The sequence below is a fragment of the Leishmania donovani genome, chromosome 10 (assembly GCF_000227135.1).
Source record: "Leishmania donovani BPK282A1 complete genome, chromosome 10".
Taxonomy (NCBI): Eukaryota; Euglenozoa; class Kinetoplastea; order Trypanosomatida; family Trypanosomatidae; genus Leishmania; species Leishmania donovani.
The window spans coordinates 462,929-487,188 of NC_018237.1; the positions used below are offsets into that span (position 1 = coordinate 462,929).

The following is a 24,260-nucleotide window of genomic DNA, read 5'->3' on the forward strand; positions in this document are numbered from 1 at the left end:
GGTTGGAGGACGCGCAGACGTCATTGCATGCCTTCCTGCCCTGCTCCTTCCCTACCGTCTCTCTCAGAAAGAGCGAGAGAGAGGATGGTAGAATAAGAGACAAGGGCGGCGGCGGAGGCGGCCTCCATACACGAGTGACCGTCTTCTCTGCCTGCGCCGTCTTCAATGGCTCTTTCCGTCTGCGTGACCACCTCCCTCGTCCATGTGGCCTGCCGTCGCTCATCGACACTGATGCTGCACGTCTTCGCGTGGCGGTGTAGAGATGCGGATAGGTGAAGCAGGGTTGGATGGAAGAGATGGCCAAGGATGCACACACACACACACACACAAACAGCGCGAGGGAGCAAAAACGAGCTGGCGCGCCGTCTCTCCTGTCGAATGGACGGAGGCTTTCGGTACGCATGCGACGCTTTCAATGTTCCGTTGATCTTGATGAACGCGGGCACGAGAACGTATAAAACGATGAAGAGGGGAGCCCACCTGTAAAACAACACACGCACGCACGACATGGTCCGCCGACGTGGCGCCGACCTCCTCATCCGCCCGGCACGCACACGTTAAGGGCCTTCTGCACAGACAAAGCAGATGGAGAGAGAGGGAGGGCGGGCGCGACGGCCGGCACACCGGCACACACACACACACATCAACGGCTTCCGCCCAACAACAAATGAAAGACGTCGACGGCATCTGGGTAGCAACGACGCACACACGCACACGCTTAATGACAGCGAGCGCCATCATGCGTCGACAAGTTGAGAAGAAAAAAGAAGGGCATCCGGGCACGTGCGCACACAAACGCCGACGGAGAGACACCGACAGGGGGCGTCTCTGCCTGCATGCGTGCCTGGGAAACGCAGCACCGACACACATAGAACCAACAGCGATGCCTACAGCAACGAAGCGTTGGGTTAGGTGGGTGGGTGAGTGGGGATGGCGATGAGGTCCACATCCTTCGACACGTCTTCGATTCATACCCCCACTCGCCATCACCACTCCCTTCGCGCGTTCCCTCTCCTTGCCCATTCCCTTCCCTTCCCTACACCTCTGCGTAACCCAAGAGACACCTGCACAGACACAACTCTATACTCACGTCAGCGATCCAGGGAGGGGGGGGGGAGCCTCCGCCATCAGCGCAGCTGCCGCTGTTTGACAGACAACAGTGTTGAAGCACACCGACCCATGAGAAGGGGAAGCGAGGGAAGGCGAAAACAGAAGGAAGTAGAGAAGCAAACAGCCTCTAAGACGGTATAGCTGCTGACCGCGATACCCACACCCACACTTGCACCCGCACACGCACAACTACTAATACATACGCAGCGAGAAGGAAAAAAAAGCATAGGAAGATGTGGGTGGGATGCTAGGAAAGAGGTGTGAGATAGTTACGTCTACTTCATGCCACCCCCTCCCACTCACCGCCCCCCGCGCTGCAGACATATCCTCGAAGATGAGGAGAGACCAAGTGTGCTCTCCTTCCCGTTCCCGCCTTTTCGCACACCGACACCACTCACATGCAGCCACCGCCATGTGCCATCCGACCAGTCGCCGTCTTCACCGGCCCTCCTCTTCCTCTTTTCACGCGCACCTGACTAACCGGCCACGTGGAAAAGAAGAAACACGCTCCAACACGCGGAAAGGCAGGCCGACGTCTCCCTCTTGCCTGCCTGCCTGCCTCCCCCTTAAAAAACAACAAACCGCCACTGCCATCATCGTCATGAGCAGTCTCTCCTCCTCGCCTCCCTGGACGCCAAAGTCAGCCGTGCAGCACGAGAGTCTAGAGCGAGGGAAACCTCCGGCACGAGAGGGCGCATCCACCGTCGCGCAACCGCGCACGCACAAAAAAAAGAAAACCAACGGAACACACACACACACAATATATATATATATATATAAGCGATAAAGAAGGCACAACGCCGAAACCATCAAGAACGTCTGCGCCCACAATACTATGCGCCGCTGCCATCCGCGGCACGATGCGCCACACGACACACCAGACAGAGACAGACAGACAGGGAGAGAGACAGAGGCAGGGAGGGTACCACGGGGCAAAACGGAAGGAAGGCGAAGCGGCTACGAGCAACACGACACGCCGGTTGCAGCCGTCGACATCGGCACGCGCACTTACACGCCGCAGAACCGAAACGCCCCACAATACACGTAAGCTGCTCACGAACACCGCCACGTCAAAGGCGCAGTGCGAGGGCGTCAGTGAGTCGCAAGAGAGGGAGAGGGAGGGGGAGGGGAGTGCAGGATGAAGAGAAGACCAGAAAATGCTCTCCACGCCCCTCATCCGGATCCGGCTCACTTCCGCTCCTTGATGGCCTCCTCCATCAGCGAGACAAGCGTATCTTCCTTGAAGGTGGTGCGCAGCTGCGCGGAGAGCTTGTTGAGCACGTCTAGGCGGTTGTTCACAACATCTAGTACTTTGCGGATGAAAGAAAAGAGGAAGCGGTGCGAGCACCCCAGACACTTCCACTGGAGGTACACCTCCACGAGCAGCGTGTCTGCCGGGCGTGCGGTGAAGATCTTGCGCAGCAGCTCCTTGTATTGGGTGCACAGGAAGTTCACGTCGTATCGAACGAACGTAAAGAAGGCCGATGCGCAGAGAAACGGGCTCTGCTTCTGCATGTCGCTCAGGGCCGGACTGGCATGGAAGTTGTCGTCATCGTAGGAGGTGCACAGTTCGTTAAAGTACGTCACCTCGGGGTCGATGGTACCGACCAGGTCCAGCACGGTCTGCTTCGGCTGCTGGTCATCGTCCGCCTCATGAACGAACATGGGCGGGGTGTAGCGCAGAAGCGCTTGCAGGACGCGAAAGCGGTCTTGAGGCTTCAGGTCCTTCAGCTGGTCCGGCTTCGTGTCGGCCTCCACGTCGCGCACCATGTTCGCAATGACCTCCATGCTCACGTGATGATCTACAAGCATGTTGAGCACCTTTGTGTGCAGCGAGTATGGGAAGACGCTGTGGCCGTGCTTGATCAGCGACGCCCAGTGCACAAAGTACTTTGGGATGTCCGTGAATAGCTCCTCCTCCGCTGACTTCTGCACGTGTTGCAGCAGCGCCTCCTGCGCCTGCTCCGTGGTGAGAGCCCCCTTCTTCATCAAGGTCTCGAAGAGCTCACCGAGGCGGGTGCGCTCTGCCGTGTACTTGTATGTATTGATATACCGACCAAGCCACTTGGTGCAGTACACCACGACCACCTCAGGGGGGATCGAAGACATGATGGAGACGATCTCGTCGACAGAGCTGCTCATGAAGAAGTCATCCATCACCTTGGAGAACTCCTCGTAGTCAGGGATCCGTGGCTGCGCCTCCTGGATGGGCATGGGCGCCAGCGGCATTGTGGGCAGGCTGCCGCCGCGGCCGTTGTTATTCAACAGCGTTCCCGAGCCGTTGTTGTTGGTGTTGCCCTGCGCCGCGCTGCCGCCGCCCTCGGTGCGGCGTGCGCCGGGACCGTGCAGCGGCACCCAGTTGTTGTTCATAGTCTCGAGGAAGTTCTGCAGCAGGAACTGGATACGCTTCTGCGGGTGCGAGTTGCTCAGCTCAGTGATCGTCTCACGGTAGCGCGGGAGCGGGTCCTCGTAGAAAGCGGCGTCCAGGTGAGGACCGCACACCTGCAGAAGCTCCATGAAGTGGATGAGGCTGTAGTCGGTCGGAATGTGGCGGCGATGGCCGGGGCCGTAGAGCAGCGAGTCCAGCACGGCGTGCACAACCTTCTGGCGGACCAGTCGGCTCGTGAACATCAACCCCAGGAACTGAATGTTTGCCTTCTGCTTGCCCGAGAACTGGATACGCTCCATCTCAGCGTCCTCTGGCGACATGGTGGCCATCCGCTTCTCCAGCTCCACCGCCTCTGCCCCAGAGTTCATGAACGTGGATCGGCACTGACGAAGCACCTCATTGCGGATCATGCGACCGGCCTCTTCGCGCTCGCCGATGGAGGAGATGAGGTGCGCGATGAGCTGCACGTACAGGTGCGTGTAGCAGCTATCCTCCGGCTTCGTTGACTTGTTGAAAAAGACTTTGATGACCTCGTCGATCTCCTCCTTGGTAGACTGCCGAATGGGCAGGTCTGTTAGCTCTTTCTTCATCTTCTCTAGGTTCGATGCGGTGACCTTGCCGAGAATGCCCAGTACCTCGTTGTTGATCTTACGGTCTGTCATCACCTTCGACATGGTCGACGCGTTCTGCTCGCGGAAGAGATTATCGCGCAGGGAGTTGTTCTCCATGTCGTCCATGTTCTCCGGCATCTCCTTCCACATCGCACGCGCGTATTCCATTACTTCGCTCGGCACCGGCGCCTGGCACTTGCGCAGTTTGATGAAGTCCTCCACGTCGTAGATGTGGTCCTCCGGGTATGACACCTCGGACGGCACGACCTCGGCGGCACCGCTACGCTCCTCCTCCGCCTCCTCCTTCGGCGGTGGGGGTGCTGGGGCGGGGGCCTGCAGCTGGGTAGGCAGCTTGGCCCGCGGCGCGCGAGGCAGACTGCTGTGGTGGTGCGGCTGCTGGGCGCCGATGCCTGTACCCGCGCCTCCAGGCTGCGCGCGGTCCAGAAAGCTAGCCGGCGCACCGGGGCGCAACGACATCCCCCGCGCCTGCTGCGCCAGCGGGGCGGATGTGATGCGGCCCGGGTAGTTCTTGTTCATGGCGACAGTGGCGATGGCAACAGCGCGGCAGTGCGAAATCGCGAAAGGCGACACGGGGCGAAAAAACGAAGGAGAGAGCCGGATATGGCGCGCTCAGCAGTGAGGTGTGTGTGTGTCGGCAGGAGACTTGAGGAGAGCCGCTCTCGCCGTGTGCGCAGGTGCAGCCCTTTCTTCGTGTGCCTCGCTGCCAGCTTGCCCGCTGCCGTCCTCCTCCTCTGCTGGGGGCTAATGGTGACGCACGCACTCTGTATCCCGGGAAGTGCCGTGGGTATATGTAAGACTGTGTACGGGGCGATGAATACGGAGTGGGCGTGCGCGGACGTGGAAGTGCGTCGATGCACCGTAGGCGCCGCAGCCTCCTCTCTGCGCTTCCGAATCAGGCACACAGCAGCAGCAGCAACGCCACCGAAGATGCTGTACCGCAGGGTTGAAGACAAAACAAAAACTATCAGTGAAAGGCACCACGCCACGGCACCAGCGGCGGCAGCAGCAACAACGACGACAACGACGGGGGCGGAGTCTTCTCCCGAGCCCTTTGCCACCGTGCAAGAGGGGAGCGCGGGACGGACAGCGCAAGAGAGTGAGGGACAAGAACGGAAGAGAGGGAACCACCTTCTCAGTGGCACACAACAACGTGTGTGTGTGGGAGGGGGGGGTCAGATGCTGAGCAGAGGCTTCAACCCAGCTACAACGCACATACGCACGCGCAAGACAACCAGAGACAGAGACACACTCACAACGCGGCAAAAGGAAAACCGGCTAATAGCGACGGAGGATGCAAACAAGGCGACGCTGAATCCGAAGATATACTTCGCACCCGCGTGCGCGCACCAGAGGTACAGAGAGCGTGTGAAGGGGGCGGGTGAGAGACAGGCATGCAAGAGGGCGTAGCGGTAGAGAGAAGACGGCGAGGGGAGCACGATATGAGCGGAGATGAAGGAGGCGGGGCATTACATGCGTGCCCTCCCCCGAGTACGAGCACGAGCATGACAAGCAAGTGAAGCCGCTGCAGTGGTGGGAGATGGGAGAGAGGGGTGTGGGGGGGGGGTAGGCAAGGGGTGTTGCAGCCAAGCAGGGGAGGCAGCGCCGCATCCGCATCCGGCTGTCGAGCGACTACGCAGAGTCCTCCGGTGTGGGGTGAGTGGCGTGGCGGTGCCACCGTGAACGTTCGCGCCGTTTCTCGTTCAACTCATTGTCTTGTGAGATTCGCCGGAGTGGATGGGGGAGGGAGGGAGGGGGTGCTGAAGGAGAAGGGCGAGAGCGAGACACGCTGCTGCACGCAAGCAGCGCCGGCCCTCTCCTCCATCTGCACACCTCCCCCTCCCCATCCCGCAGCAGTAGTGGTGGTGGTGGTGGGGGAGAGGGTATGGCATCCCTTGTTTCGGTTCAAATTGTGTACATCCTTACTCGCTCTTCCTCTCGTCGACGTCTGCTTGTACCCCGATGGAGGAACGCACACGCACACGCATACGAGCGTGCGTGTGCGTGGAGGGCCAGCAGCCTACGTGGCCACGCAACAAGTCATCCAGCTCGCCAAGCCTCTCTTGGCGCTGCGGGTACTGTGGGGTGGCACTCGGGCATACGGCGGGGTCGGGACCCATCGCCACGGCGGGCATCATGCTCCCATCGGCGTCGGTGGCTGCTTGCTCTGCAGGGGCCACGGCATCGATCCCCTCTGCCGCCGCAGTCGGGATAGTGGCGAACGTTGTCGCAGCCGACGCAGTGGGCCCTTGCACGCCGGTGTAGTAAGAAATGCGCTGTGCGGCTGGCACCCCGGCGCGAAGCGTGGGGAGGATTTGCGCAAAACTCAACGGGGTCGCCGGTGAGTCTTCCGTGGCTGGCGATGCCCTGGCGACCTCGTATGCTTCCCGCTCCAATGACAGCCGGGGTTTGCCGTGGGCTGTCTCGTCCGCGTACGCCCCGCCAAAGACAGCTTCTACGGCGACCCGGGCATCTGCAAGGTTGCTAGGCGTGTACACGCCCATTCGTGCTTCGTCGACACCGTAGCGAGCAGACCAGGATCCCGGTACGACGCGCCGTGCCTCGAGAGGATCCTGCGGGCCAGCCAGGCGCACCAGTCGCTCGACAGCGTTGACGGCGCGCAAGAGCAGCACCAACACGGTGCCCCCCTGCAGGAGAGACGCTACCTGCTGCCAGACCTGCGGATCTGTAATGAACATGTGACTATCCTTGGCAGGGGTGCAGAGCTTCGGCGATGCTGTGGCCGACGACGAGGAGAGCGCGCCGGGAAGAGAGCGCTGGTATAGTGCCGGTGTGACTGTCCCGGCTGCAGTTGTGTCCGTAATAGCAGCGCTCGCAGCTGTGTGAGCGGTGTGCTGGCTAGATAACGTCGGCTCAGAGCTCGCGCCGTCGCTACTCGTCCGTTTTCCTCGGAGAGAAAGCAGTGCAGAGAGCGATGGCCGCGGTGCCACCTCGCAAGCGCCATCCGCCCCCTTGCCAGGACTGGGGACGCGCGGGGGCCCTGATTGTTGATGCGCTCGATGCCCTTGAGCGAGGCGCATGATGCTGTCCAGCAGCTGGCCGCTCACGGCTCGCGACTCCGCCTGTTGCTGCGACTGGGGGTGCTGCCCCTGCTGGGGTTGTTGCTGAGACAGCGTCTCTGACCATAGCCGGTGCCGCGCTTCCGACAGGAACGGCTGGGATGATGTCTTGACGGCCTCTGCCTCCGCGGCGGTGCTCGTGGAGAACTGACGCGCTGCCGCGCGCCGCCGCAGGTGCGCGTATTGTTGGGCGATGGTGAGGGCCTGATCGGGTGTCAGTACAAATCGGCGTTCTACAACGTCGACGCCAGCGTCGCGCAGCTCACGCACGATGCTGGCGTGCGCTGCCTGGCACTCGGGCATGCACACCAGGAGAGTCCACTGCGGCTCTGCCCCCTCATCCTGCGTGGTCATTGAGCCTGTCCAGTCAGCGGATGCGCGTGCTTTTGTGTGCGCGCGGCGAGGCAACGCGTGCGCTGCCATCACCAGAAGGTGAAGGAATGCGTGATAGCGGTCACGGCAATGATAAGGGGAAGGGCAAGCGGGGAGGAGAGTGCAGGAGAGAGTAGCTCGGGCCGTTGGCAGTATGCATACACGTGAAGGGCGACAAAAAACGGAGGAGGATTATGCAGATCTGTGTTTGTATGTATGGGGTGGTGAAGGCAACACTGGGCCTGGAGGTGTCTGAAAAAGACGGGGAAGGGATATGCACCTCGCATTGCATATGACATTCGATAGCTCAAGCAGAGTGCCGTTCGTCGTCTCCGTCCCCACATTCCGCACCATCACATCAGCGCGCCTCGCTTGCCCCATCACCGCAATAGCCGTAAAAAGAAAGAAGGCATGGACGAAGTGCGGCATGTGCGCTCCTCACGTCTGAGCATCGCTGAGAAGCGCACAGGTGCCTGCAGAACACAACCAGATCGTGTATCTTTTTTTTTCCTTCCTGTCTTAGCACATGGAAAGGACGAATATCAGCGGGCGTAAGATGAACACACATACCCCCGTCGAGAGCGAGATACATACGCGGACGAGCGCACACGCTCACACTGATGCCATCCCATCCGAAGAGACAGAGACATCGTGCGGGAGCACAAGGAGTTCGAGGACAACCGCAACACATACACTTTTGTGCGCCTGTGACTCCTCTGCCTGTCCTCTGACTCTCCTCCGTTTTTCCTCCCTCGTTGTCGCCGCGTGCCTCTCGCCAGCCTGCACGCACCTCCAACCGCAGCGGTCGCCGTGGCGCGCACACACACACACACGCCCACATGCGTCCGTGACGCTTCCTTGTAGGATTGTCTTTCGCTTTCACAGTACCGTAAAGGAGGGGCTCAGGCACCTAACGCACGCGCACACGTAGGAAGGGCAAGGGAGACCACTGGAGGAGGCGGGAGTGTGGTGGTATAACGGTGATGGCTCCAGGGATGGAGGGAGCAAGGTGACGATCGGGCGCGTATCGGGGCGCGTGTGCACGAGCGCGGTAGCCCCGCCTGTATGGGTAAGGCGCGCGCTATGCGTTGCTGCCGTGGCGCGGCGCCTCTCCGTTTCGCACCGCACCCGTCCTGCCCTCAAGACCACGACAGACGCATCCACCCGCTGTCGTTTACTTTGCCGCCCGCCTCTACGGCAGCTGCGTCAAGCCGCCGGCGTTGGAGCGGCCTTTGATGCCGTCCAGGATGCCCTTGTCAATGAAAGTGACGATGCGCTGCTGCGAGGATCCGAAGCCGAAGACCATGGTAAGAGCAATAATCACCTCGGCGATCGTCTCGGCAATGTGGGAGCCACACTGCGTCTTGTCCACCTGCTTGCCGCGGTTGCAGAGGTCCACAACCACGTCGTTCATACCCATGCTGAGGGAGCTTAGGATAAGCGTCAGCACCGCCATCACCTGGTGGGCGTACAGAATGGAGAGGCGCGGCTGCAGGCGCTGCACAAGGATAGAGAGCATCATGGTGATGGCCAGCAGCACAAAGCCGATAATGCCCGCCGCGTAGCGCGCCAGAACGCCCCCCTGCTCCCTCTTCACAGACAAGGCCCACGTGACGATCAGCATCAGCATCGCGATCCCGTCCAGGACGACCATGGCGATGTTCATGCGGCTCAGCACCAGCGCCTTCACATTGGCCTTGTGAATGTGAGTGAGCACTGCCTGCATGGTGGCAGCACGGGCCTGTGCCGGGAGTGGAGTGGGAGGGTGGTGGTGGTGGTGGATGGGAAGGGAAGGAGGGAAAGCGGCGGAGGGGGTGGGGGAGTAGGGAGACACAAAAACGATGCCAAACCCTATCCGAGTATTGGATGCGAAGCGGCTACGTGGAGAGATGGCGGTGCGGTACGTGTCGGTGTCCGGTGACGAGACGAGGCACAGAGAATGGAAAAAAGGCAAAAAAAAAAAGAACGGGCGGGAGGCTCGAGCGCGTCCGATTCTCTGCACGGTGGCGGCGCACACTGCAAGCCACAAGCGACGGAGGATACAGTACGAAGAGAGTGAGGCAGAGCGGCGAGCACACAAAACGCAAAAGGAAGAGAAAGTAGATGGGGATTGTAGTGGCTGGAAACGGAAGGCAATCGCTTCTTGTGTATTTTTATCTCCTTCCCCGTTGTGTCGGAGACCACGACAATGGTTATAGGCAGAGGAGATGAGGGGCCCCACGTTGCAGAACGGAGGCGGCAGCAGCGTCAGCCAAACATCGTGGCCAGGCATAATACATGTATTGTGTTCATGCAGAGAGAGATGGGGATATAGAAGAGGGGGTGCCACGGACAGCGGTGACAGGGGGGCGCGCACTGCTGGCCAAAGGGCCGCCATGGTATCAACATTGAGAGAAGGCCACAGAAGTAGCTCGGAAGTACGCACAGCTGACCATCTCACCTGTCATCTGTCTAAGTACACGGAGGTGTCCACCTGCGCGCAGACGGATGTGCATGGCTACTTCTGCGGCCTGCGTGTTGCTGCAGTTCTTCGCTTCATGCTTTTTCATAGTTCTGGATGGTGCACGTACACGAGGGCGGAGAGGAGTCACGTATGCGGTGAAAGACGAGAAGGAAGTGGTGGCTTCAGCTCAGCGACGTGGTACACCCTGGCAGACAACACACATCAATGTCGCAGCCACGCTGAATCTCAAGTGGAGTGGGGGGAGGAGGACATGCGGGACGCAGTGTAGAAGAAAGAGAAGAAAAGGAGGATAGAATACCGAGAGCCGTTTTGCGCGGCTACGCTGCCCCACGCGTGAGGGTGGGGAGGGGGAGGTTGGCGGAGGGACGTGTAACACAACAAGCTCGAGAACCAAATCTGAGATTGACGACGGCGTTTGCAAGAGGGCCCCGTATGGGTGAGAAGGCGGCAGGAGGATTTGTGTAGGTGCAACAACTGCCAAAAAAAAACCTCTCCTGCCGCACTCTCACCCATACGGGGCCCTCTTGCCCACAACTGCCGCCGTTTCTGTTGGAGCGAGAAACGTGTGGTGTGTGGTGTGGGGGAGGGAGGGGAGGGGTGGCACAAAGTAAAGTGAAAGAGTCGTAGAGATGACGACAAAAGGGATGAGGCTAAAGAGAGAGAGAGGAAAAAAAAACGAATCCAAGAGCGGAGGACGAACGGAGAAGCGCAGCAGCGGCTTGTTCCTCCAACCACATAAAAGAGCATGTTCGCAAAGGGAAGAGCGAGCGAAGGCCACAGACGACGGAGTCACGTCGGCCGACCACGCAGGCACCACCACCCCTCCCGCCTCCAGACGCCCACACACGCGCGCAGAGACGGTCTCGCCTTCTGTGCGTTGAGAAGCAGCATGCCGCCAGCTAGCTACGACGGCGGCACCGGAAATGCTGCCGGCTGAGGAGGAGGTGGTGGTGGGGTAAGTCCGGTCGCCGCTCGGCCATAGTCCTGCGCGGCCAAGCGACGGACACCGTCATGCTTGTGGCGTTCAAAGGCAGCTCGCATCTCGTGGTACGTCTGCGTTGGCATGTCAGTGCAAAAACGCTCCGGTATGGTTGGAGCACCGTCCGCCACGAAGGAGCGAAGAAGCAGCCGTGGGTCAGGAGGAGTGCGAGAGTGTCGCAGCAAGTTGTCGGTGGCATATTCCTCCTCGGCTCCCATGCTGCTGCTTTGGCGTTGCAGGCTGCCAGCGGCCTCTCGGTGAACCGCAGCCGCAGCGATCTTGTGCATCAGCTGCCGCTGCTCCTCCAGCGGCATATGGGGGTACGTCATGAAGACGTCGCAGCGGATTAGCCCCGGCACGTCACTTAGGTCCGGATACTGCAGACAGTGCACTTCCTCCAGCAGAGATTCAAGTTGAGCTGGTGCCGAGCATCTCTCTGAGGTAGCAGGAGAGAAAAGGTGCTTGTGCTCATCGTAGAAGGAGAGCACGGCGGACAAGAGCTCGAGAGGGTACCGGCGCTGCCAGAGGCAAACGTGGTAGAGAAGCGCATTGATGGACTCTCTGCCTAGCAGCGCCTGCTCCTGGACAGCGGCTGCAGCACTGGGAGCAAGAAGGTCTCGCTTCCATGCCGCACGGACCTCGCACAGGTCTGAAATAAGGCGGTGTAAGACGGGCAGCGGCAACCGCTCCAGGTGCGCGCGCACCGCCGCATCCATCAGCAGCGACGGCGCGCTCTTCTGCTCAGCGTCTTCGTTTTGAACGGTGACGATGAGGTGAAGACCAAAGCACGTTGTCAGGCGTGTGGTGAGCACCTGTGCAAGCGCACCGCCAATGTCTAATGGCAGTGCAGGAGGCACGCTCCTTACGCCTGCGTCGTACGCCTGTGCGGGCTTGCAGTGTCTGGAACGCTTGAGAGCACCCAAGTCGAGGTTGCGCTCCTTCGCGATGCGCCGCAGATTTTCCGTGCAGAGCAGCTCCTCCTTCGACACAAAGAGCGGGACGATGTGCCGGATGCGAAACGTCCTGTTCTCCACGTTGCCACGCTGAATCTCCCTACGCACCTCACGATCGGAAACACCGTAGAGGTGCGACAAGGGCTTGACCCTGCCGCGCACGGCAGCATGCCAGTCCTCCAGAGCGATGGTGACATGATGCGGTTTGTCTTTGAGGCCCTTGAGGAACCGCCTGCTCTCTGACATTGTGCCGCGTGTCGGTTTCGATCCTTTTCCACCTAAGGGGCGTGTTCCTGCCAGCTTCTTTACGCAGTCTGGCTGTGCGTGTCTGTATGTGTTGGCGGGGGAGGCGGGGCGAAACAACGAAATTGGAAAGAGAGGTGGAGGTGGCGGGGGCAGAGGCACTGGCCGTTACCAAAACACCATGAGAGAGAGCACCAGAAGCAATGGGAAGGGGCGCCATCGCGCGCACAGCCTCCATGCATACCTGTGCAACCCCCCTCCCCTGCACACACACACACACACAATACGAGTGGCGTACAAAGGGATGAGCTGATGCAGCGAGGGGAGGGCTAGAAGACCAGGGGTCCGCCAAGCGCGAACAGCAACATAAGACGTCGCGTGCCGCATGTCATCATTCACCGGGACAGCGCATGTATTTTGCTGTCTTCCACCGCCCTTTTCCTCCTTCATATGTTCACGTAGCGCATCTGCCTTCTCTCTTGATGTGGAGGTAACTTTACACGCACGGGCTCATCGCGGAAGAGGGAAGGAAAGAGCCGCTCTTGCGCCCCCCTCTCCCCACCGTCTCTCTCTCTCTGAGCGGGCGAGCCGTATGAGGAGCACCACTCCTCTTTTCCACCGACATCTGAAGTCGCAGTGCTGATGGGATGGACGTCGATGTGTTTGATGACACCCTCACGTAGCACTGATGCCTTTGTCCTGCGTGTATCGCCCTTCTAGAGACGCCACCGAACCAGCAAGGAGGAAGAACGAGGACGCCCCGCGCTGTTAATCTCGAAGGAAGGGGATAGCGGTGAAGCGGCATCAACGGCCATGGAGGTGCTCGAGCCACGTCGTCCCCACTTCGCCGTTTCGCCGCGTCTATGTGCAGTGATGTGTGAATGTGAATGTGTGTGCATGCCCTCAGAGCATCTACTCCTGTCTAATCATCCATGTCGTGCAGCAGCTCAACAAGCACAGCAGTGGACCCAACACCGTAGCGTGCCTTGCAGGGTATATAGCGCGGGGTGTCGCAGTCATCAGAGTAAGTAAAGCACGCGCTGTCCTCCCCGGCAACATCGATGTCGGGCACGGTCGTCTCTGCAGCGGAGGCAGCCAGTGAAAGGTGACGGGAAAGCGGCTGAGGAGATGCGGAGCAACACTGCTGCGCACCCTCCAGGAGGAGGTGCTGCTGCTGCGACGTCAGCGCTGCCCGCAAACCGCGTGGCTCCTCAGCTTCACGATGCTCGTTGATGCTCATCTTGGGCACTGGAGAAGAAAACACAAACACACACACACACACACACAGGTGGGGAGGCGGTCTAAAACTGTGGAGCGCCCCAGAGTCTGTGTGCCGTGGATGGGCACCTGCGCGTGCGGATATGGAAGGAGGAGGGGACGGGGAAGTGGATTGTGGGGCAGAGAAAAACGAAGTGGTGTGCCGCACACACGTGCCTTGGCCTGGCGCCAGGAGGACGTGTCAAAACCGAATCTACTCGCCAGAACACCTGCACGCCCTCCGCGCCCGGTTCAGACAGCTCCATGTATGCATTACGAAACGGAGACATGGCAATAGCAACGGAAGCAACTCCGAGCAACGTGCTTGGGGATTCTCTCCGTGCGATTGGACTTTGCTTTTCCCCTGTATGACTAGGTGACAGCGAGCGTGCAACCTGTTAGATACCAAATCCAGCGGCACACACACACACACCGTAACACACGGCGTGCACCACCTTGTGTTCCTTCGTCTCTTGTTTCGTTACCATGGACCCGCCTGTGCACCTAATATTGCGGGCCCACCTTCATCTCCCTCTCTCTACCGGAAAGATAATAGACAAAAAAACCCCAAAAGAAACCACAAGAGACGGATAAGGAGGAGGAGCACCTGCCAGCCTTCCGAAACACGGCGATAACCGCCATCCTTCGCACAAGCACACATACATACACACACACACACATGCACAGGCATCTTCTCTTCGCGTCATCATCCAGCGGCACCTCTTCAATGTGCCGACACGCACTCCAGACAACAACACGGTCACTTGCAAGACCCCTGCACACGCACGTGCACTTGCCTAAGCGTGCGCGTGCGCACACACACACACCGTACGAGCAGCACCGCCGCTTTTGATTTTCCTCTTTCCTTTTTCTTACCTCGGCGCGGCCACATATAATACGTCTATGGATACCGTCGTGTGTAGGCTTCCACACTTGACGACACACGCCTGCACACGCACGCACGCACGCACGCGCGCCCACCCCCTATACACTCCCAATACACAGTCGACCTCCACTACATCTGCGCTCCGATGCTCGGCTGCCAAAGAGTGGGAGGGAAGACGATCGGGACGGAAGGCAGCGACGAGCACCACGCACAGCGGCATCGCTTTCTCTTCTTCGCTGTTGTTGCTCTTCACGCTGCAGCGCCCCTCCCCCACGCCCACCACCACACACTCGCTGACATGCTACGCACTTCGACATGCCGGCGTTACTTCCCACCCTTCTTGCCTCCGCCCTGCGCGCCCTCTCCACCATCCTGACGGGCCGCAGTGGCCATACCACCGCGGCGCAGCTTCTTGGTGCCGGGCGCGGCACGGTCCTGCTGAGGGCCACTGCTGTCGATTGCCGACACCTGCTGCTGCTGATGGGGCTGCTGTTGCTGAGGAGGCGGGATGGTCTGGGCGGCCGTGTGGACCGGTTGCTGAGGTTGCGACGCCTTTGACGCGCGCTGCTGCTGCTGCATGCGTGCCGGGGACGGACCCGGTATAGCGCCTGGCCCCTGCGGCGGCATCATGCCGTTGTTGTTGCTGGGATCCATGTACTGCGGGTGCTGCTGCTGCACGTGTGGGTTGCCCATGTGTCCCCCCATCGGGCCACCCGCGTTGTACACCGCAGGATGTGGGTTCATAGCGTGGTGCTGGTGGTGGTTCATGGGGGCGCCGCGGCCTGGCATGGGATTCATGACGGGCTGGTTGTACTTGTGATGCATATTCGGCTGCACCAGCGTCTGCGGGCGTGAATAGTGCGAGACGTCACGGTCATAGAAGTCGATGTCGCCGGGCCAGTCCGTTGGGCAGGCGTAGCAGTTGTCGTTGTTCGCCACGAGGCTGGCCACGTTCGCCAGGAAGCTCTTCAACGGCGGCACGAACGGAGTGGCCGACGGGTTGGGGCTGTAGACCGTCTTCTGCTGCGCCGAGCTGACTTCGGGCGCCGGTGGCGGGGGCAGGGTGACGGGCTCCTCTGGCAGTGGCGGCGGCGCCGGCGCCGGCGCCGCTTGACGAACTGCACCGCGGCCTGCCGTAGCTGTGATTGCTGCTGGAGTCGCAGCTGGTGCAGCCGGTGCTGCTGACGTGGTCGCAGCGGCCTCCTTGCGCGTGGCCTGAGCGCTGCGTTTGCTTCCGCGAGCGTCGCGTGCCACGTCGGAGAACATGGCGCCCTCATCCACGTACTCGGTCGTCACATCTGCGCGCTCGAGGCGGTGCTGCAGGTTGCGCGTGCCAGAGCCCTCGATTTCCTTTGCGGTGCGCTCAGCGTAGGCGATCTGCTCCTTACTGAGCTTCGACTCATCCAGCTTCGTTGTGTACAACTCTTCGCGGTAAGTCGAGGCGACGCCGAACCGCTCGTTCGCCTTGAACTGATCCCACTGGCCGGTGACGTGGCTGTCGGCCTCCAGCAGCTCATCCGCGCCCTCGGCAGCCCAGTCCAGCGTCTTGAGGTCGTGCTCGCCGCGGTAGGAGTGCACATGGCCGGCACCCGGGGTCTCGGTGCGCAGCTTCATGTTCTTAGCCTCCATCATGATGATGTCCTCGTACCGGAAGAGGCGCGTCTCGTCTGAAAGCTCCGACGCGTCGAGGGCGCTGTGCACCTTCGAGGGCAGATTGCGTGGGAAAGAGATGAAGACACCTGCTTCGTCCGCCGCCACATCGGCGTCAGTGCGAGAAACAAACAGGCCCTCGCACAGAGCCCCGTCCACGGTGTGAATCAGCACCGTCTGGCCGACCAGGTTGAGGTACAGGTACTCCAAGCGGTCGGCGTTGCTGCTTTCGTTCGGGCCGATCATCGTTACTGTGTCTGCTCTGCGAGGTAGACGTGTGCGGCACTGAAGAAGGCCAGCAGCGCACGGAGAGGCGTCTCGTGCAAGGCCAGAAGCAGAAACAGGAGATACAAGGGGATGACGCACCTGCGAACACACACACACACGTACACACAAAACCAAAATATACGATGGATAGAAACAGAGAGAAAAGAGGGGGAGGAGGAGGAGGGCCTCAGCGCGTAGCGATACTGCGCGTGTTATCGACGTACGCATGCGCCGGTATGGCGAAGAGAGGGTAGAGGTCGTAGGGTGGAGGATTGAAGGAAGAGATGGAAGTGGCTGTAACCCTCACGGTGGTTGGGGTTTTAGGCGGGGATGGGGAAGGAGCAGAAGCAGGCAAGCAGGCACGGCATGAGGCGCCGCGCAGGTGCCTCTTATGACGCGTGTACACGGAACGCATGTGTGCTGAACGCACACACACGAGCATCTTCGCTGGAGCCCCTCTCCCCTTTTCTCAGGCGTTGTCTCTCCTCCCTCTGCGCAGTCGAACGAAGAGGCAGCAGACGACTGAGCGTGAGGCGAGGGGAGGAGGAGGGGGCGAGCTTGAGGCACTGCAGTGTGCTCACTGGCGGCCAGCCCACAGAAAGGCTCGCCGCAGCCGCCTCCTCCAACAAGTGGAGCAGCTTCCTTGCGCACGCGGCTGATGCCGCGCCATTTTGGCCTCCTTCTGGTTTACCGTTCAGGAGATCATAGACACACGCGCAGAGCAAAGAGAGGGAGGAGAGATCAAGTTGAACGCTGCCGCTCATGCAGCGAATGTCTGCGCTCCACGGCCGCACGCTCCCCCCGCTGCCTTCTTCGTACGCTCTCACACGGCACCATTGCGAGTGTGTGAGGAAAACGAGGGGGAAGGGGCGGCAGGCGGCAGGCGACAGCTGACGCGGCCACAGCACCACCGCCCAGTGCCGCAACAAGCTGCTTCAGGGGCGGACGGATGAGGAGGGAGGGGGGGGGAGGTAGGGAGCAGCGAAGACCATCACACACGCGCACCCACACAATCACGTCTTCTCCCCTCCTCACTGCGCAAACAGTGCACAGCTGAGCACCGAGAGAACCTTCTCACAGATACTTGTCCAGTGTCATGGCGGCCTTGTCCACGCGCTGGATGGCTGGGTACGGCGGCTGATCAGCACCGCCACTGGCGAACAGGGCATCCTGCATGTCCTCCCTATCAAAGACCTTGCGCCGGATGTTCATGTAGTCGTGGCGGGCAGGATCGGCCATCATCGGCACATCTGTGTACTTCTCCGGCACTACGCGCTGCAGCTCCTTCGGCGCCATCTCGAATGGCATCTCCACCACGTCCCAGTCCCGCCCCTTCCACTGCTTGCGCAGCGTCTGCTGCGCGCACCACACGTCCACGTTGAACTGCAGCGTAGGCAGGTCGCGCTTGAAGAGGCGGCCCTTCTTCTTATGATCGATCGGCCCGATCTCGCGCAGATATGCCGTGCGACCACCGAAGCGGTTGGCGTCGTGCATCGGCAGCGTGTTGAAGGTGTGCTGGCGACGGTAGCTGAAAGGTGGGTGATCAAAGATGCCGGCGTGCACGCATCGCGTCGCTACGGTGAGAGGCGCGGAGGTGGGGGAGGTCGACACAGCCCCTGCAGGGATCGCCGTCACGCCACGCCGCGCGAGCATGGAGATGCTGCCGAGAGAAGAGCTTCCTTGAATGAATGGAGAAGGATGGCAATGGAGTCCACATGAGGATCGGCAGAAAAGGAGAGCGGGGGTGGTGGCCGTGGAGGACAGAAAGACGCAGATGATGATAGCGCTGGTGCCCCACTGGAGGAGAGACAACACTTCATTCGCCATAAGCAGCACGCTAACGATCCTCAGCGATGAAGACGGGAGAAGGTGGGGACGGGGCAGATGAAGGGAGAAGGAGTAGGGCACTCGATGTGGGCCATCCTTCCTTACCCTCATCCTCTGTACCTACCTCGCCCGCCCCCTGTCTCTTCCACACGCCGCCGCGAGCGTTGCGTGCTGACATACATCAGTGCGCGTGCACCTGCACGAGTCTTTCTGTGCGTTTATGGAGTCTGTGTGCACGCGGGAGACAAGAAGAAGGGGGGGGGGCGTTGCCGCCGTCAAACTCAGCCAACACGCTCCTCTACTTGCTTGTGTCGCGTGTCCGCCTTGCAGCTGCCTCTCGTTTTCTTCGTTCCTCCTGTGCGGTTCCGCCAGAGGTTGGTTGGTGGGTGGGGTGGGGGGCAGTGAAATATCGCACCAACAAGCGCCAGTTGCACATGCGCGCACACACGCAGATACGCCCGCAGACATGCACACACATCGGCACGCCCACACGCGAATGACGTGTTCAAAACAAACGAGAAGGCAACTCCTTTCGAGATCGTCGCAGCAGTTGTTGGTGCTCTTGCTAGCGAAATATTTGGAAGGAGGGGTGGAGGGCTCATACAGACACACGCACACAGAGAGAGAGAGCTGCCTGTGCGATGCAGCTTTAGTGCCGCTTGGTCACAGGGACGCACATGAGCGAAAGAGGTTGCACTATCCGGGTCCACCACTCTCCTTATCCGTCACGTTGCGCTGCACACTGCCCCACTGGCCCATCGATCGCTTGGCTAGTCTGGAAAAGGAAAGCCGCATTACCATTCTACGAAAGGTGCCAGCAGCGCGTTCAGGTCCCGAAGAAGCTGCTGGACGGCTGCTGCGTGCCCCTCCGCGTCACCGGCCTTCACAGTAGCGGCATGATCGAGAGCGCAGACAATCTGCTTGACGGCGCCACGCGCCTCCTGCTGCTTTGCACTGGGAAGCAGCGCTTGAGCTGCCCCGAGCAGCCGCAGCGCAATCATGGAGACCATTCGATGCATTAACAAGCCTGGCTCCTGCTCCCTCCATGACCGCAGTACCGACTGCCACTGATGTCGAGCGGCAGCCCCTTGCAGCTCGCCGCTGCGCGTTTTACAGTACTCCAGCACGCTCGTCAGATAGCCGGCGGCGCGACCCACCCACCGTAGCAGCCCACGGTATTTCGCTTCCGTGGATGCGACCTTTGTTGCTTCGCGTGGTCGCGACTGTGACTGTGGCGCCTCCCGCTCAACCATCGCACAGCACACCAGAGCCTGCTGCAGCTCCATAAGCATCGGCCACGGGGGAAGCGTCACCAACCGTTCCCGGCGACAGCCACCGCACTCTGCAACATTGGCATCCGCCGAGTGCGACTCCTTCCTCGCTACCGAGGCTTCCGAAGCATCATCGCCGCCGCCCGTCATGGCGGCAGGTGGGTTCTGGCGGGCGCGTGAGCTGCTTGCAGCAGCACTAGTGGTCGTGGTGGTGCGCAGCAGGATCTCTTCCACCGTTCGAGCCAAGGCGGTGTCTTGCGTGGCGGCACTCGTGACTGTGAAGAGGCGGAGCGTCTGCCACTCGCGCTCCTGCACGAACGTGCTTGGCGCCAGCTCCTCGGCCTCCCGTATGAGCTGCGCAATGCGCTGCGACGCAGCGTGCGTTGCTGGGACGCCTGAGACTGCAAGTCGCTCCATCAGCACCGAAGCATAAAGGAGAAGCGTGTACGCCTTCGCATACCTGCAGGCTTTGTCGGAGCCGCCCTGCGTGTAGGCGCTCAGGGCCTGCGTGAAGAAGCTGTCCGCGTCCTCAGGCAGCTCGTGGAGAGGGCCGACCAGAAGCGGCTGAGCGAGGGTCGCAGCCGCAACGCCGAGGGCGCCATCAAGCTTCCGCTCCACGACGCTGCGGTACACGTCCCCCAGCAGCTGCATCACGTCCGCCCACTGCAGCATGCCGTGTGAGCCAAAGACGGCACCAAAGACCGCGTCCTCGGCGGCCTTGTGAGAGGCATGCAGCAGAGACTTGGCTCGGTGCAACGCCTCCAGCGCCTTCGTGTAGCGTGCCGTGCGGTGGTTCTCCTTGCCGACCAGGTAGTACACCAAAGCAAGCTTGACGAGGTGGCGGCGTGTGTGCGTGCCAATCCGCCCGTAGAAGCGCAGCGCTGTGAAGGAGAGACTCACGACGTCCGCCTTTAGGGTTGTGAGCCAGACGAGGGTGGTGGGCAGCTTGAGGCCGCGCTGCTGCAGCCTCGCCTCCATGCGTCTGCCGAGCTCCCTCAGTACACGTATGGAGAAGCCGCTCGCCGCTTCTGACATGGCGGCGACGGCAACATCGCCGTACAGCTCGCAGAGGGCGGAGCGGAGAGGGGTGATGTCTACCTGTGTGCGCGGGTCCACCACCGCCGAGCACGACGCAGACACCGCCACCATATCCGCGCCGCGACTGCACTTCTTGAGTCCAGACGGCTCACTTGTATGCGTTGGCGACGTCGCGGACGGCAACTGCTGGCTACTGTGCTCCGTCAGCGATGCCCTGGATGATCCCGTAGGGGACGTGGCGGGGCAAAACTCCTCCTTGGAGCTCTTGCCTTCCTTACTGACTGGCGTTGCGCCGTTCACGGAGGTGCTTTCGTCCGTAGCGCACGTGCCGGTCGGCGCCTCTGCTACGGCCGCTGTGGCTGCGGCTGCCGAGTGCAGAGGTCCCACGAGCTCGCTTGCCTCCTCCAGCCGCACGAGTCCTTCGACGACCACCTGCAGAAGGTCCTGCGTGCACGACGATATGGCCGCCATGACCTCCTCCCGATGCTCCGCACCGCGCAGCGCCGCTTTTCCCTCCTTTGCCTTTGCCTCGTTGCGCGCCATGCGCAGCGCACGCAGGTGATGGCAGCCGCAGTAGTACGCCTCCAGCGACAGCGCCACCACGGCGCACGCAGCGGCACTGCACACTACCAGGCACCGGGCAAAGAAGGCCCTCATCAGCTGGCCGCCCTCCCACTTCCCAGCCTCGACAAGCATGTGGCGCAGCGGTATCTCAAAGCGCCCACACAGCAGCAGCGCGTCTCGGTAGACCTCCGGCGGCGAGCACAAGCCGGCGGCACAGCTGGCAGCAGCATTCTTGGGGCGACCTGCCGTGCTGTTGGAGGCGACGGCGGCTGCCGTCTGCGCAGCGTCCGCATGCAGCTTGCGCACCACCAACACCGGCACCATCCTCACCAGCTCCGCCACTGTTTCGCGTGCGGCGAGGTCCTCGCGGCAGGACGGCAGAAAAATGCGCAGGCTGCGGTGCAGCAGCGGCAGCGCGTCGCCGGCTCTGCTGAGATCACCGCTGCGGAAAAGGTGCTGGCCAATGTTGAAGCACGTCTTTCCAAAGTTCCAGTTGAAGCGGTTGAGCTGGGATGCGGTTGGGGGGCCGCCAATGCCGTACCCCGACGACGTCGTTGCCGGCACCTCGCTCTCAACGTATGCCTCCCCGTCGGCCACCCGCTCCGCTGCGCCCCGATCAGCGGACGCAAAGGCGGCGGCAGCGGCGCATCCAAAGTACTTGTCCGTCTCCTCCACAAAGGCGGCGGAGTCGTCGAGGTCAGGCAACTCGTACAGCTCGACATACTCCAAGGGGTAGTCGCGCACCACCGCGTACGTGCCGCCGTCACGACGGCACTGCTTCACGAGCCATTGCAGAGCGCGACTCGTGAAGCTGAGCGCCGCCGCCGCCATGCGCGCCTCCACCGAGTCGAGTATGTCCATTGTCTTCTTCACTTGATGACTCTGCACGATGCCGTCGTGGTGCACGTACGTCCCTACCTGTGACACGTTCGCCATCATTGCGTCGAACCAGCAGCGGAGCGTCTCGCGCTGCTCGGCATCGGCGGGGCCGACCGGCACCTTCTCTTTCATCCGGACAAGCTGCTCGGTGTTCGTGCGCTGGTCCATCACGATGGGGGCGTCGATGCCGATGAGCACCTCGGTCGCGTCCATGCGCCAGCGCAGCACCTGCGAGTAACGATGCAAGTTCGCTCCGAAGTGTACGTCGGACGCGGCCGTGCTGGAGAGGCGCCGTTCTGGCAAGGCCAGCGCCAGCTGGCCCGCCGCGCCCGCCGCTGCTTCGTCTGCCTCCACGGTGGCTTGCCCGTGCGTTTCCTTCATGAGGTACAGAGCCTTGCCGAAGAGGGCCTGCTGGCGCATCTCGTGCACCTCAGACGGCTCCGACGCACGCGAGTCAATCACCAGCGTCGGGCCGATGCGCTGCACGCGGAGCGCCAAAGGACGCTCCGGAACGTAGACCTGCTCAAAGATGGTGCGCATCGCCTCCGCGCTGGAGACGATGAGGGCGTTCTGCTGCATGTCCTTCCACTCCATCACAGCACTTGCCAACATATGCTGAAGCGCCACTCGTTGATTGCGCAAAAAACCAGGGGCATGCTGGTGGACGTTGTGGACGGGGTCGAGCGTCAAGTAGTTGCGCGGCGGCCGGTTCATGTCAGTGCCTGGCGCGAGAGGAGCCTGCATCGGGATCGCCTTCACCCCCTCCACGCGCTGCACGTGGGTACTGTTTAGCAGCTTCGTGATGGTGGAAGACGCACCGCTGTAGATGGGGAGCACGCTGATCCGATCCCAGTTCGCCGAGGGGCGAGCGTTGGAGTGCTGCGGGGCGCACGACTCCGGCAGCAACCGGTCACCCGACGCGGCGGTGGCGGAGATTTGCAAGTCTCGCGACGCGGCGTCAGGAAGCGCCACACGTCCACGCTGCACCGCTCTCACGACTGCATGTGACTGGAGCGGCTCTAGCACGCTCAGGCTGCGACACGCCGTCGCATCCTCTATCGTCGACAGGGCTACGGCACCGGTAGCGCACGAGTCAACACCGCCGCATTCTGCCGGCGACGAGGCAGCCGAGGTAGACGCTGGAGACGCGCGCAGCAGAAACTCGAAATCCCAGCTGGATGGGGAAGCCGAGGTCAAGGCGTGAGCGGAGGTGACGGCTGCGGCGGTCGCAGCGGCACTGGTAGTCGATGCTGGAGCGAGCAGGATCTGTTGGTTGGGGTGCTGCTCAGAAGTGGGTCGAGGCGGCTGGCTGCCGGCTGCGATGAACGCCACCGCGGCGCCCTTTTGTGCGACCGTCGTCAGAGCGGAAGAGGCTCGCGCCGTCTCCACTGGGGCGTAGTGCGCATCGTCCCGCGTCTGCTCCGCACCCCTTGCCGGCAGCTCTGTGGTTTCAAACAGAAACAGCTGCGCGTCTCTTGCCTTGGCCTCCTCGCGCAGGTGCTTGTTCTGCTGCCGCTGATGATAGCGCTTCACTTCCTTCCGGTGCTTCGTGCGGTGACTCATCTTTCGCGGGCCGGCTTCGTCATAGCCCTGCGTTTCCACGGCAGCAGGGGCACCGGAAGACATCGCTGACTGCTGTCGCAGCGGACCAGTTGCGTCGCTTCGATCACCGCGAGAAATGCGCACCAGCGAGGGAGGCAACGGGAACGGCGTCCAAAGGGCAGCAGAGCGGCAGGCAAAGGAGCTGACAGACAGGCCTGTGAACGTCCCAGCGCGTCTGCGCGAGGGCGCTTACGCTCAGGAGGCGGGAAGAAGGGGAGGGGAAGACCACGCGCGCCTCTCCACCCGCACACAGACGCAGACACGGGAGGAACGAAAATTTATATGCAAAAAAGCAAGCGGCGAACCTGATATATGCGTCTTAATAGTGATGGAAGTGATAGCGACGATGAGCACACAGATGGAGAGCTGCGTGAGAGATCCACAGAATGCCTACACGAGAAACCTCACGAGACTCTTCAATACCTGCTATGCCCTTGCGGGCGTGTACGTGTGGGTGTATGATGGGTGAAAGGCACCTTTCTTTTCTTGTGCTCTCACTTTCAGCCGCTCGTCGACAGACACGCACCCGCACGCAGAGAGACGGAGAGAATTACGCGCGCAGAGCAGTAGACCAGACTTCCGTCAGTTAGGTGAGTGACGCCTCTGCCGCGTGCCTTTCTTACGTGTTTGAAAGGGCGTGCCTTTCTTTTCCCTTGCACTGAGCTACGCGATGGTGACGCCACAGCCGCAAGCAACCCGCGCCACTGTGGCGCCACAACAGGAGGTGCCGTAAGCGTCACTGTACGTGAGATGCCTGAAGAAAGGACAAACCACGCGCGTGGCGTGGGGGAGAGGGAGGG

The 24,260-nt window shown here is 61.3% G+C and overlaps 7 protein-coding genes across 7 annotated transcripts; all 7 read right to left on the minus strand.

Moving 5' to 3' along the window:
* Window positions 1–2,451: 2,451 nt before the first annotated feature.
* Window positions 2,452–4,647, minus strand: LDBPK_101160 (hypothetical protein, conserved; the record flags this gene model as incomplete). Its single annotated transcript, XM_003858902.1, has 1 exon — window positions 2,452–4,647. A coding segment is annotated over one exon (2,196 nt), but the record flags the coding sequence as incomplete, so codon positions are not given.
* Window positions 4,648–7,772: 3,125 nt separating this feature from the next.
* LDBPK_101170 (hypothetical protein, conserved) lies at window positions 7,773–8,009 on the minus strand (the record flags this gene model as incomplete). Its single annotated transcript, XM_003858903.1, has 1 exon — window positions 7,773–8,009. One exon carries the CDS (start codon window positions 8,007–8,009, stop codon window positions 7,773–7,775), a length of 237 nt encoding a protein of 78 aa, XP_003858951.1.
* A 763-nt stretch (window positions 8,010–8,772) lies between these two features.
* LDBPK_101180 (hypothetical protein, conserved) lies at window positions 8,773–9,306 on the minus strand (the record flags this gene model as incomplete). Its single annotated transcript, XM_003858904.1, has 1 exon — window positions 8,773–9,306. One exon carries the CDS (start codon window positions 9,304–9,306, stop codon window positions 8,773–8,775), a length of 534 nt encoding a protein of 177 aa, XP_003858952.1.
* A 1,641-nt stretch (window positions 9,307–10,947) lies between these two features.
* On the minus strand, window positions 10,948–12,222 carry LDBPK_101190 (hypothetical protein, conserved; the record flags this gene model as incomplete). The annotated part of the gene is made up of 1 exon (XM_003858905.1): window positions 10,948–12,222. One exon carries the CDS (start codon window positions 12,220–12,222, stop codon window positions 10,948–10,950), a length of 1,275 nt encoding a protein of 424 aa, XP_003858953.1.
* A 2,464-nt stretch (window positions 12,223–14,686) lies between these two features.
* Window positions 14,687–16,258, minus strand: LDBPK_101200 (hypothetical protein, conserved; the record flags this gene model as incomplete). Its single annotated transcript, XM_003858906.1, has 1 exon — window positions 14,687–16,258. One exon carries the CDS (start codon window positions 16,256–16,258, stop codon window positions 14,687–14,689), a length of 1,572 nt encoding a protein of 523 aa, XP_003858954.1.
* A 1,095-nt stretch (window positions 16,259–17,353) lies between these two features.
* LDBPK_101210 (hypothetical protein, conserved) lies at window positions 17,354–17,773 on the minus strand (the record flags this gene model as incomplete). Its single annotated transcript, XM_003858907.1, has 1 exon — window positions 17,354–17,773. The coding sequence occupies one exon, from the start codon at window positions 17,771–17,773 to the stop codon at window positions 17,354–17,356; it is 420 nt and encodes a 139-aa protein (XP_003858955.1).
* A 1,127-nt stretch (window positions 17,774–18,900) lies between these two features.
* LDBPK_101220 (hypothetical protein, conserved) lies at window positions 18,901–23,484 on the minus strand (the record flags this gene model as incomplete). The annotated part of the gene is made up of 1 exon (XM_003858908.1): window positions 18,901–23,484. The coding sequence occupies one exon, from the start codon at window positions 23,482–23,484 to the stop codon at window positions 18,901–18,903; it is 4,584 nt and encodes a 1,527-aa protein (XP_003858956.1).
* Window positions 23,485–24,260: the final 776 nt, after the last annotated feature.